The sequence below is a fragment of the Panthera tigris genome, chromosome D1 (genome assembly GCF_018350195.1).
Source record: "Panthera tigris isolate Pti1 chromosome D1, P.tigris_Pti1_mat1.1, whole genome shotgun sequence".
NCBI lineage: Eukaryota > Metazoa > Chordata > Mammalia > Carnivora > Felidae > Panthera > Panthera tigris.
Window position 1 is genome coordinate 75,593,688 of NC_056669.1, and position 13,612 is coordinate 75,607,299.

The window sequence follows — 13,612 nt, forward strand, 5'->3', positions numbered from 1 at the left end:
GGTGCTGGTGGGCATCTTACCGAGGAACAGAGAGAGAGAGAGAGAGAGAGAGAGAGAGAGAGAGAGAGAGAGAGAGAAACTAGATGGGGGAGGGGCAGCTTATTGGTCATTTCACATCCTCAGGTGCACATCATTATCGTATGCCTAGATCCTTTGTTCTCATTACTCTTGGGAAAAGTCGGCAGAAAGTGCTTCCATCCCAGAATGAGTGACTGTGTCTCTGGGGTGCATTGTTAGTGGATACCTTTAAGAACACAGCCTTTTCCCCTTCCCCACACACCAACCTCTTTTAAATCTTGTAATAATTCTGTTGTAGGAAGATTCATTCATTCATTCATTCATTCATTCAAATAGTGGAGCGCCTTGTTGGGTGCCAGGATTCCTTGTGTATGCAAAGAGGAAACAACTTGGTCCTTGACTTCCAGGAACTTCAAGCTTAGCTGAGAATCTAGGTAGAAACTGGAAAACATTTTTATTCTACAGATTGATGGGGGTTAGGAGAGGGAGAAGTATAAGAAGTTTCAATGAAAGAAATACAGAGGAGGAATGGTAGGCTTGAATTTTGAGGAGGGGTGGTTGGTGGTCTGGGAAGGCTTTAATCAGGAGGTGACATTTGAGAGTTGTGTCTTGGAAGGCTTTATAGGGAGTTTTCCAGGAGGGCAGACTGGGGAAAGCATACCAGGCAGAGGACACAGCCTGTACCCAGGCAGGGAAGGGAAGCATGGTAGGATCTGCCCTATTGGTTGTGGCAGTTGCTTAGGGAGCTTGGGTTTTCTGTGCCACTTGGCACTTAAACCCCAGAGGCCACATAGTTCTTCTGCAAAAATTATCAGAAGAATCAGGATTTGGGGGGGGGGGTGGTGGAATTATATCTCAAGTGTTTCACTTACAATTTCTTGTGTCTTGAAGGGGCATGATCAGCAGTTTTCTGGGGGCAGCCTCTTTGATTTGCCCAGGAACCATCATCCCTGCAGCAAGCATCCATCCTTTATGGCAGCAGAGCCTGGCTCATGATTAGTTTATCAGGATCTGAACAGTCGCTTGGAAAGTTTATTTGTCAAGTGGGGCAATTGTTGTCTGGGCTGTTAACAGTCCCAGATGAAATAAACATGTGGTTCACTTAGTGAGCTTCTCAGATATCACCGCCATTTAATGGAAATGAATAGATGATATCAGGCACATTTTAATTAAAGCAGCACTGCCTTGCAGTAGCAGTTACATATGAAAAGATCTAATGATAGGTGTCACAGGAAGCTGCTTAAATAGCTCATTGTTCAGGGCACTTGTTTTAGAGAGTTAAATGGAGTCAAGATAGGAGGTGCTGTTTTCCAGTTCTTGTTATTTCTAGGTGAAAATAATTCTGGGATTTTCAGGTACATCGTTGATAATTGATAATGAACATTTAGAAGACTGCAGTAATAAGGGTGATATGATATTATGTCCGTGGCTTTTCTCCAGTGGCTTGGATGTGTGAATAATACAAAACTCTCTTTTGTAGTTTGTTTTGGTCACCAGGGCCCTGGTGGAGGGGATGGGCAGGGAGCTCCTGGGGCCCCTTTTGCTGCCTTTTGCTGCCTTTTGCTGCCACCTGCTGGAAAGGAGAGCTTTTCTTTTTGAAGCACCTCCAGGGCTATTCATTAACTCTGAAATCATAAAACTGTGAACAGAGCCCCCAACCTGCCATAATTATGTGCAGTATTTGCCTGACTTAGAACAGGCATAGAGCATATTCTTCAAAGATATTGCTTTTGGGGTATTAAGCATCTTTGTAGGAGTCCAGGGGTCCAAATCCGATCAACTGGTTGTGAAATCTTGCAGTTAAACGAGGTCTTGGAGCATCTCAACACAGCGTCTATTTCCACTGTGTTGATGAGGAGAAAACACCTGTCATCATGGACAATGAGCTGGATTAGATTGAAGTGAGCCAGGTCCAGGAGGATTTGCTTGGGAGCTTAGGCCCAGGGTGCTGATGGTGTGCTGAGTGGGTTTGGGGCCTGAGTATTCCCTGGGCAAGGCTAAGGCCAGCCATAGCAGGTGTCCTGGGAGATTAGAGTGGAGGTTCTGAATCATAGAGCCAGGCCTCAAGTGCCTCTGTGATGGTGACACACTGCCTTCCAGGTTTTAAAAAATGTTTCTTCCCTAGAAGCTTTTTATCCTGCTTAATTCCAATTCCCAGCTTCAGACATTTATAGAGCAGTTACGGCCAAAGTAGAAAACTTTAATAGAGTTTCCTTGGAAAGGGCAGGAGCTCCATGCGTGGACAAGAAGCAGAAACATTAAAATAAAAAAAATTATTTTTTATGGAACTGACACTCTCCTACTACAGAAGGTTCAGGAGAGGCCACGTAAATGCTACCTTATTAATAGATTTTCTGATTCCCTCGGCAGTGTGTAAAGCGCTATCATTTGCGCATCCTGCTATGGGCACGAGGCATTTTCATTCTGAAGGAGACCAATTAAAGGGAGAGAAGAAAACTGTATCTGGAAGCCTAATTGATTTCTCTTGTTCTGTTTTTATGGGATGTTCTCATAACAAGAGCAATACCGTTACCTTAAAGCCGGGGAATCCCTTCACTTGTGGGCTCAAGGAGGAGGAATGAGAGTAGACTTAATATTGAGATTTCCCAAAGCACAGCCAGAGTGAGAAGCCCTTCTAGGTCAGTTGGGCATGTGGAGGGATTGGGAGGAAGGGGGCCACCTGTATATTTTGTACAATTCTATAGAGTTGAAGACCAGGGAGCTGTCTTATGAGAGACAGATGTGGCAAAGCCCAGCTGGGCACCAGGTGTGTCCTAGGAGTGTTCCCACAGTTTATGTGGGAAAAAGAACCTTATGAGGGAATCTTAATGAGGCTGGGAGGCAGGTATGATTATCCCCATTTTACAGACGAGGGAACTGAGTCTTGGAGAAGTGAAGTGATTTTTCCAAGTTTTGGTAGGGGGCAGAGACAGGACTGAAGTTGACTCTTCCTTTAGTGTTGTTTCCGCAATGCTTTCTAGTTTGAGTGTGCCGTATTCTCACTTGGGGACAAGGAGCCAAGGGCACCGATGGGGTGTGCTGCTAGTTCTACAGAATCTGTTTGGGTGCCTTGTAGGCTTGTCTAGTTGCAGGGCTCCTAGTCTGGGAGTATTTTAAGAACGACCATTATAGTGGGTCTTTAGTCCCTGCTTAGGTCAACTGCTGCCACAATAATATTGCATAACAAACCATCCAGAACTCGGTGGCTTAAAACATTTATTCTGGTTCATGTGTCTGTAGGCTCTTCTGGTTGTCTTGACTCGTTTAGGTCAGATTTGGCTGGTCATGGTGCCAGACTCAAGTGGGGTGTCTCCATGTGTCTCAGTTTCCTTGGACCAGTGGACCAGTAGAGTCATGTTCTTTTCATCATGGTGCAGAATCACAGGAGAACAAGCCCTACCACACAAGCACATTCAAGCCCCTGCTTGTGTAATGCTGCTAACATCCCAAGCATCCCAATGACCCAAATAGGTTGCATGGCCAGGCTCAAAATCCAAGGACGTAGAGTTTACTTTTACTCTAGTAGAAGGAACTGCAAAGCCACACGCCAAAGGGTATGGGTCTGGAAGGGGTAAACATTTGACTCCAATAATTCAGTCACCCACAGTTTTTAAAGAACGTCTCCTTGGCCTGAATACCATCCTGTCCTCTGGTGGTGTCCCCAGATATGCATATTGCTCTGAGGTCATTGTCACCTAAAGCAGTGACACAGCATCCACTCGTCAGTTAATTAATTAGGTTCTAAATTCAGGGTGTACCAGTTGACAGGCCCTGTGTGAGGTACTGGGGCTACAGGGACGTTTCCTTCTTCTTGTCCGGCTAAGGGCACATTCCCCAGATCACTTTCTAAATTCCTAGCCAGAGAAAGGCCAGCTTGGAGGTTCTCTGGAGATAACTCTTGATTTAATTTCTGCCATATAGGTGTACAACACTATAGATCAAACTGAAATATTAGTTCTTTTCCTGCCTTTTCAAGGTGATCACAGAACCGCTGATATCTGAGCTCACTTTGAGAAAAACATCACCAGTCTCACAAGAGGCTCATGGTGCTATGACTTGAGCCAATAGACGCCCATCAGCTCAGTGCTTCTTTGCACAGAGTTGGTATTCTGGGATCAGTTTTTGCGAACTGAGTCTGTGTGAGGGATGAGCAAGTAGGATGGGAACTTAAGTGAGATCATGATGTAAAGTTGGAGCGTATCCTCTTCCTCCTCCTCTTAAACACACACCTCAAGGGGCACTTGGGTGACTCAGTAGGTTGAGCCTCTGAGTTCGGCTCAGGTCATGATCTCGTAGTTCGTGAGTTCGAGCCCTGCGTCGGGCTCTGTGCTGACAGCTCAGAGCCTGGAGCCTGCTTCAGATTCTGTGTCTCCCTCTCTCTCTGCCCCTCCCCAACTCACACCCTGTCTCAGTCTCTCAAAAATAAATAAATGTTAAAAAAAAATTCACCCCCCCCCCAAGCCCTCCAATGATTTCCTATTGCAATTAGAATAATATCCATCTCCTTGTTGTGGCTCAAAAGGAAGGGTCTAGTCTTTGGCTTCATTTTCTACCACTTTCCCCCTGCCCACTCTGCTCTAACTGTACCAACTTTTCTCTGTGCCCTGAACATTGTTTGCAGTGTGCTGTTCTCCACACCTGGAAAGCTTTCTCCCCAGATCTTGCCATTACCAGCCCCTGCAGGCTTTCACATTTCAGCTCAAAGGAACCTTCCCTGACTGTGCTTTCTAAAGCCCCACCCAAGGTGCTTTGTATTCCATCACTTTGTTTTATTTTCTGCATAGCATTTATTGCCAACTCGGATTATCTTTTTTTTTTTTTTTTTTGGTCCTCTTTTCACGCCTTACCCTAGGAATGCATGCTCCAGGAAGACGGCTCCAGTGCCCAGCCATGCATATTATTAGATAGTAAAAACTCAGTAATACCTGTTGAAAAGGTATTAAATGAACGCGTGAATGCAGAGTGAGTAGAAGAAAGATTTGTCTTTGAGTAAACTGGTCTCATAAGTGGCTGCATTTGGAAGGGGCAAATTTGAACCTTTAGCTTAGAGGACAAGGAGAAACCTGGCAGAAACGGAGAAGGCAGTTTACATTCTGTGCCTTCAGTTTAACCCTTTGTCCGCCTTGGCAATGACAGGCTACAGCCAGACCAGCCTTCTGTTGCTACAGCAGCTCCTGTTTTTCCTCATAGGAAAAGAGTAAGGAGAGGGTAGATTTCCTTCCTCAAATCTGTGGAGGAAGGGGTGAAGGTGAGAGAGCTGATGAGGTTGTAATAGCTCACGATGTCCTGATGAGCCTTCACTCAGCCTCTCTGGGACAAATCGGTGTGAGCTTTCCAAATCCTGCCTCAGCAACTGCATTACCAGCAGACGAAAGTTGACAGCTGTTGCTGATTAAAACATTTCTGACTGTGCGATCAGAATTGCACTACTGAGATGCTAAGTGTAGATAGATGCTGCCTTTATGGCTTAAACACAGTCCGTTACAGTGGTCTCTAGCCTTATGAATCCATGTAATCGGAAGTCACTTTGCAATCACAAGCGTGCCAGTGCACAGAAGGCCCCCTGGGTGAGAGAAAGCCTCAGGCATTTGCCTTTCTTAGGTAAGGCTCAGGGCCATGTTTCCCTGCACTAAGGTTCTCCAACATTGTTGTCAGGGTATTTAACTTTCAGGAATCCCCTTGGCGGGAATTCTCTGTTGTTTCTCTTTTTTGGCCACTCCCTCCAACCCCCATCTCCAACAAGGGCAGGATTCCTCTTCTTTTTTTTTTTTTTTTTTCTTAAAAAAAATTTTTTTTTTAATGTTTATTTATTTTTGGGACAGAGAGAGACAGAGCATGAACGGGGGAGGGGCAGAGAGAGAGGGAGACACAGAGTCAGAAACAGGCTCCAGGCTCTGAGCCGTCAGCCCAGAGCCCGACGCGGGGCTCGAACTCACGAACCGGGAGATCATGACCTGAGCTGAAGTCAGATGCTTAACCGACTGAGCCACCCAGGCGCCCCTGGGATCCCTCTTCTTTGTCCTCTTCTGAATCATGATGAATAGGGAACACTCTCCAGAGTGATGGTGGTGTCAGGGTTTGCTACTGTGTCAGTTTCTGAAGCAGGTAGATCAGGGCTACTATCCAGTATCCTCGGTCCCCAGATCTGAAAAAGCTTGATAGCACAAAGTTCCTTCAAAATTCCTATGACGGCAGAAGCTACTACCCCTGAGCTGAACTCATTTGGTGGTGAAACTTGACCTCAACTGATAGGAGGCTAGGTATGGTCTTTGTTTAGCCAACTAGAGGACAACTTCATAGTTTTTGCTCCAGAAAGACTGTGTTTTGATTGTGGGGTACTGATTCAGACTTTGCTTAGGGTGTTCCATCAAATGTATATAGGCCACCGTATCTGATATGATAATACATTCTGATATGATAATACATTCTGAATCTGAAATGTAGTTGGCCCTGAGGGTTTTGGATAAGAGATCATCAATCCTTAATGCATGGGGAATGAGGGTGGGGGTGGGGACAAGGAAACTACAATATCACTGGGCCCTTGGAGGAAAGAATTGCCCTCCTTTCCCTCTGGAAGGTAGCATATGCTCGCACTCATCACTGGCTTCCTGGTATACCGTGCCACTCTTGGCCTCTATAATTTCTGTTCCATATTGCTGCCAGCAGTCTATATTTGAAGCCAAGACAGCTCTTTGTGTTCTTGTTTTTTTTTTTTTTTTTTTCAGTGGTGGGATTCGGGACGGACCCTGACCTGCAGGTGGATATTATCGCTGAGCTCGACCTCGTGAACACCACCGCTGGAGTCACTCAGGTGTCCGGACTGCACAATGCCAGCAAAGCGTATTTATTTCAAGGTAAAGACACCTCTTCCTTTGCACGGGGGCAGAGCTTGGGGAAGGAGGATCTGTCTGGTGAGTGTTCATATGGTGTGTGTTTGTCGGAAGATCATCTCTGCTATTTCTCTTGTGTTATTGTCATAAGGAATGTTCGGAAATGCCAAAGGTGTTCAGATAGTCGAGGGGGTGTGTTCTGTGGGTGAGAGGAGGGGCATTAGAGGCATGGTTGTGAAATATTTGGTTTGGTGGTGAAATTTTTCCTTGGGTATTTTTTTTGGGGGGGATCTAAAGTCGATTGAAGTTGCAAAGCCCTTGAAAGCCATTGGCCAGCCATATTATTTTTTTTACATGATATTTCTTTAACTGTTATCTTTATCTTTACCTGTACCTATACTATACCTACACCTATCCTTATTCATAGATCTCTCTCTCTCTCTCTCCCTCATTTAATGGGCACGTGAGCACGGAAGATGTTTTATGGATGAATTAACATTCATCCATAACAGAGGATGTTTTATGGGTGAATTTAGGGGTGCAACTTACTTGGTTCTCAGTAACCCAGGGAGTATAGTATGTTTCTTAAAAGCCCACTGCCTGAGATCAAATTCTAACTTTGCCACTTATTGGCTTTGAGACTTTGGGCAGTCCCTTAGCCTAACTGTGCTGATGTCCTCGTCTAAAATACTGGTACCTACCTCCTGGGGCTCTTACAAGGATTAGAGGAGCCAGTCCATCGGAGTGGTTACGACAGCGTCTAACACATACCGTGGATCCTTAATAAGTACTAGCTGTTAGTCTGGAGCTCCTGCTTTGGACCAGGCAACATGCTAATAATAGGGTTACCAGGTACCAGTAAGAGTAAATAAGAAAGGTGCAGCCCCTGTTCTAAAATGTAATGAGAGAAACAGTCATTACCCAAGGAATCATTGAATGACAATTGCTGTACTTACTGTGAAGGGGATGTATAGCCTGCCAAAGAGTAGTATGGGGAGAAATGGTGGTGGTCAGGTAAAGGTTACCCTGAAAATTGATGTGTCAGCAGAGACTTGAAAAATGAATAGAAAGCCCGGTGTAGGAAGGGGTGGGGGTTCAGAGCATTCCGGTCAGGGAAAAATAGTATGTATGAAGGTCTTAAGGCAGAAACCAATAGAAGGGTGGCTAGTATTGGAAAGAGTGGTCAGTGGCTGGAGAGGCAGGCAGGGGCTGGGTTATGCTGGACCCCGTGGGCAGATCTGATATCCAGGGGTTTAGGTACGCTGATGATTTATGGCCAGTATCCATTCTGATAGGTGGAAGGCCGTGTATACTTGTTAGCTATTGTAATTATTACCCCTGTTTGGAGTGCCGGGTTCGTGGTCTCTTACTTTACTCTCAGTGCTGTGGGGGCCTTTGCGGAGCTTCCTGTAGGGGAGTGACCTGATTAGATGTGATAGGCAGCTTCGGTATTCCTCTGTGAAAATTCCTGGCAGGGTTCTTTTAACTCGGCCTTTTGTGAAGATAGCAAAAGGATCGTTTTAGAATGACTGGACCAGTATTAAGGGATGAGATTTACATATTTACTGCAGAGATAACTTAAGCCTTGTTAATGACATGTAATAAACCTACAGACATTATATGATGATATATAACAAGCCTATGGACATGTTAGTTTCCATTTACTCTTACTAAAGAATTGGTGAAGTCCCTAAAGTGGGTATCGTTAAGAGTATACAAGATGGAATGACTTTTCTTTTTGCATTGTACAAGGTCGGTCTGCTCAATTACTGTTGAGAGGCCATGCTTCATGAAGGCAGAAGTCGTGTCTGTTTAGGTACCCCTACATCTCTAGAACCAAGTACCATGCATGGCGTGTAGTAGGTGACAAATACACATTTTTAATTGAATTAAAATGTCCTCTGTCCAATATGCTCTGTAAAAGCCTTATTGCCTACTTTCACTGTTCATTTACTTAATTATTCCACAAGTACGGTCTTCCTAGGCAAGAAATCTGTTAATATGTGTACTCTTTGCTTTGGCCAACTACCTCTGGGACATCTAGCAGACTCCAGCCATGGGGAGGGGTTTTCACTTCTGGGGGAAGAGTAACTTCATTATGGGAGGTTGACTGAAGAGGACTTTCCCTTAAGAACCCTTGTGGTTATATTGGGCCTACCTGGGTATTCCAGAGTAATCTCTTTACCTCAAGATCCATCATTGAATCACATGCTAAAATCCCTTTTGCCACGTAAGGTAACATGTTTGTGGGTTCTGGCAGTTAGGACACGGACATCTTTGGTGGGCCATTATTTTGCTTATCACACAGTCTGCCCTCTAGCCTCCAAAGGTTAATTTCTGTCCCACATGAAAAATACATTCACCTCATCCCAGTATCTCCCAAAGTCATAACCTATTATGGCATCTGCTCAAAGTCTAGAATCTTATCCAGTCTTGTCAGCTGATGATCTAAATAATCTACATCAGGTATGACTGTGCCTCTGAGTATCATACATTTGGGGACAAAACTCTTCTCCACATGTGGATCCCTGAAAAGTAGGAAACAGGTAATTTGTTTCCCAAATACAGTGGTTGTGTAGGTGTAGGGTGCCCGTTATAGACAGTCCTGTCCAAAGGAAAGAAATAGAAAGGAGAGGGGCCACGAGTCCCAAGAGATTTTGAAATCTAGCAGGGCCAGGGAATAATCCCATGTGGTCCTTGGCTCTGCCTTCTGGGCTCGTGACTCATTCCTTTGAGTTATTCTTCCTTTTTCAGGCAGAGTAGCATGGGTGTGTGGCTGAGTAGTTTTAGCAGCCTGTTTCCTGCCTGTAGTATTTTGGAAGTCTGTCAGCCTTTTCTCGTTTCATCCTGTCCGTTTTCTTCAGTCCAAGTTGGCAGTGTTTCTGCTGGTATAACATTCTCAGGAACATTTAGGGCCTCTGGTGCATCGGACAAGAGGCGCCCCCACAGATCTATCTTAGATACCCCCATCTCTGTTCTTGGCCTATGCCAAGATGACTGAGGGGAGCCATGAGTCACATACCCGATCTCTTCAAAGAGCCGTCCTGTGATTGTATCTTCTGAACTTTTGATCATCAGAGGCATTAGCAGAAAGTTGTTCAGCTATGCCTGTGGCTTTTCTCCCAGAGCAGAATTTCCTGACAGGGAATCTCCTAATTTTATCATCTTTTGCAGTCCAAATAGGCTGAGAATTCTCCTACTCCTTGGGCCCTAATTTCTTCTGCTTGTCAGCTCATCCCTCCGTCTCCCTTTCCTGTTGTCTTTTACTATAAGCAGCAAGGAGAAACCAGTCTATACCTGCAATACTTTGCTTGGAAATCTCATCTGAATGTCCAGGTTCATCTTTTGGAAGTTTTGCTTTCCGCATTACTACAGGACACAATTCAACTAAGCTTTCTGCTACTATGTAACAAGGATCCTGTGTCTTCCGGTTTCCATTTCCTTTTTCACCCTTACCAGCAGTATTTAAAAAAAAGTTTATTTATTTATTTTGAGAGAAAGAGAGAGCGCGTGAGCAGGGGAGAGGTGGAGAGAGAGGGAGATAGAGAATCTCAAGGAGGCTTCATGCTGTTAGCACAGAGCCTGACACAGGGCTGGATCCCATGATCCGTGAGATCATGACCTGAGCCAAAATCAAGAGTGGGGCACTTAACTGACGCAGCCACCCAGGAACCCCACCAGCAGTATTTTTAACGTCCGTGTTTCTACTAATGGTCTGTTCACCACGATTTAAGTGTTGCCTAAGATGATACAGGTTTTCTGTACCATGTTCTTTACCTCATTCTGAGTCCTCACCCGTGGGGTCTTTAACATCCATATTTCCGCTAACAGTCTGTTAGCGGTCTAGGCTTTTTCTCTCATGCTTCTCAAAATTCTTTGAGCCTCTGCTCCTTATTCAATGCCAGAGGCACCTCTATGTTTTTAGTTATCTGTTACAGTAGCATCCCACTTTCAGGCGGCACAGTCTGTATTAGTTTCTCATTGTTGCTGTAACAGATGGCCACAGATTTAGTGGCTTAAAGAGATTTATTATCTTATAGTTCTGGAGGTCTATGGGCTTCAGGAGGGCTAAAATCAAGGTGTTGGGAGAGCTGTGTTCCTTCTGGGGTCTTTGATTTATTGTCTTTTCTAGCTTCCAGAGGCTGCCACATTCCTTGCATCATGGCAGTGTCATTGCAAATTCTGCTCTGTTGTCCCATTTCCCTCTTTCTCTCTTTCTGTTGCCATATTGTCTTCTCTGATGTTAACTCTTCTGCCTCTTTTTCCCCCCTTATAGAGACCCTTATAATTATATTGGGCTCACTCAGACAATCCAGGGTAATCTTTTTATCTCAAGATTCATAATGTAATCACACCCACAAAGTCTCTTTTGCTATGTAAGGTAACATATTTACAATTTCACAGGATTAGGAGGTGGACGTCTTTGCTGGGGGAGGGGGGCGCCTCATTTTGTCAACCACAGGATGGTTAACACTGTTGGGCAGCCCTGTCTAATAGCAACGCAAGATGAGGCCTATTTGTAATTTTAATTTTTGTGGTAGTCATGTTGAGTAAAAAGAAATGACTAATATTAATTTTAACTCTACATTTTATTTAACCTAGCATACTAAAAATATTATTTCAACCTATGGCCAATACAAAAATTTATTAAGATATTTTGTAAGTTTTTACAAAGTCTCCAAAAATCTGTTTTGTATTTCATACTTATAATATACCTTGATTTAGATGCTAAATTTTCATCTGAAATAATTGGTCTATATTTAGATTTAATAAAATTTAAAATTGAAAAGTAGATTTGCCAAGCTATTCCATACATACTCATGTAAGTGTCAGATATTAAAAATTAAACAGCTTTACTGAAGTACACTTGACATATTCTGTAATAATAAAGTGTACATATTCAAAGTGTACAATTTGGTAGTTTTGACATATGAATATACCCATGGAACCATCACCGCAGTCAAGACAATGAGCATACCTATCACCCCAAAAGCTTCCTCTTTTTCCCTTTTGTAATCCCTCCTTCCTGCACTTCTCTGCCCTCATCCCCAGGCAACTCCTGATATTTCTGTCACTATAGAATAGCTGGCGTTTTTTAGGAATTTACATATATAGAATCATACAATATGATCTTGGGTCTGGATTCTTTCACTGATCATAGTTATTTTGAGATTTAAATGTGGTGTGGCATGTTCAGTGCTTTTTTAATAGGCAGTGTAGTTGGGTCTTTGCTTTATTTTTTCCTTTTTCCTTTGTAACCAGTAAAACAATATCTATATTTTTATCAAGGTATGTAGACTATTCATAGACTGTTCATGTCATTGTTGACAGATTTAAATATATATGTGTGTGTGTGTAAAAATTTTTTTAACATTTATTTATTTTTGTGAGAGAGAAAGAGAGAGAGAGAGAGGGAGAGAACACAAGTGGGGGAGGGGCAGAGAGAGAGGGAGACACAGAATCCGAAATAGGCTCCAGCCTCTGAGCTGTCAGCACAGAGCCCAAAGTGGGGCTTCATCCCATGAACAGTAAGATCATGACCTGAGTCGAAGTTGGATGCCCAAACGACTGAGCCACCAGACGCCCCAACATGTTTATATTTAAATACATCTTTTTTCTATTTGTTTTCTACTTGTTCCCTCTATTCTTTGTTCCATTTTTTCCATTTTTTGGCTTCCTTTGGATTAACTGAAGTTTTTTGTTTAATGGTACCATTTAATTTCTGTTGTTGGCTTATTAACTATAACTCTTTTTTATTTTAGTTTTGCTTTAGAGTTTATAGTATACAACATTAGGTTATTACAGTCTACCTTCAAGTGAGAGTATGCAACCTTATGTATAAGAACATTTCAATCATTTGCTTTTTTCTTCCTGACCATTGTTTTGTCACACATTTTACTTCCTCATATGACATTATTTTATTATTATTATTATTATTATTTTAAGTTTTTTAATGTTTATTTATTTTTGACAGAGAGAGAGATAGAGCACGAGTGGGGAAGGGGCAGAGAGAGGGAGACACAGAATCTGAAGCAGGCTCCAGGCTCTGAAATGTCAGCACAGAGCGTGATGCGGGGCTTGAACCCATGGACCACGAGATCATGACCTGAGCCAAAGTCGGATGCTCAACTGACTGAGCCACCCAGGAGCCCCATCATTATTATTATTTTTATTTAATCAGTCAATTATCTTTTAAAAAAATATTTATTTATTTATTTCTTAGAGACAGAGAGAGAGAGTGGGGAAAGGGCAGAGAGAGAATCCCAAGTTTGATGCGGGGCTTGAACTCAGGAACTGTGAGATCACGACCTGAGCTAAGATCAAGAGTTGGATCCTTAACTGACTCAGCCACCCAAGTGCCTGAACAGATTTAGATGATAAGAAAATCAATCACATATTTACCCATGTAGTTACTCTTTCCTGTGTTTTTCTTTTCCATCTGGTATCATTTTCATCCTGTCTGAAGGCTTTCCTTTAACACTTCCTATTGTGCCAGTCTGCTGGTGATGAATTCTTTTGGATTTTGCATGTCTGAAGAAGTGTTTTGTTTTTATTTTTTGAAAAATATTTTTGCTGGGTGTAGAATACTGTGTTGACAGTTTTTTTTCTTTCAGTACTTTAAAGATGTTGATTCACTGTCTTACCACTTGCACTGTTTCCAACAAGAAATATGTATCATTCTATCTTTGTTCCTCTGTAGGTAATTTTCTTTCTCATGATTTTAAGACTTTCTCTTTATCATGGATTTTGAGCAGTTTGACTAT

The 13,612-nt window shown here is 43.1% G+C and overlaps 1 protein-coding gene across 3 annotated transcripts in view; it reads left to right on the forward strand.

Annotated features, from left to right (window-relative positions):
• The window catches only part of NELL1 (neural EGFL like 1), an 885,592-nt gene that overhangs the window by 1,769 nt on the left and 870,211 nt on the right, over positions 1-13,612 (forward strand). For all 3 annotated transcript variants that reach the window (XM_042959041.1, XM_042959043.1, XM_042959042.1), the window contains exon 2: positions 6,744-6,872. In XM_042959041.1, the coding sequence (XP_042814975.1) occupies positions 6,744-6,872 (129 nt within the window). The remainder of the gene's footprint in view (positions 1-6,743; positions 6,873-13,612) is intronic.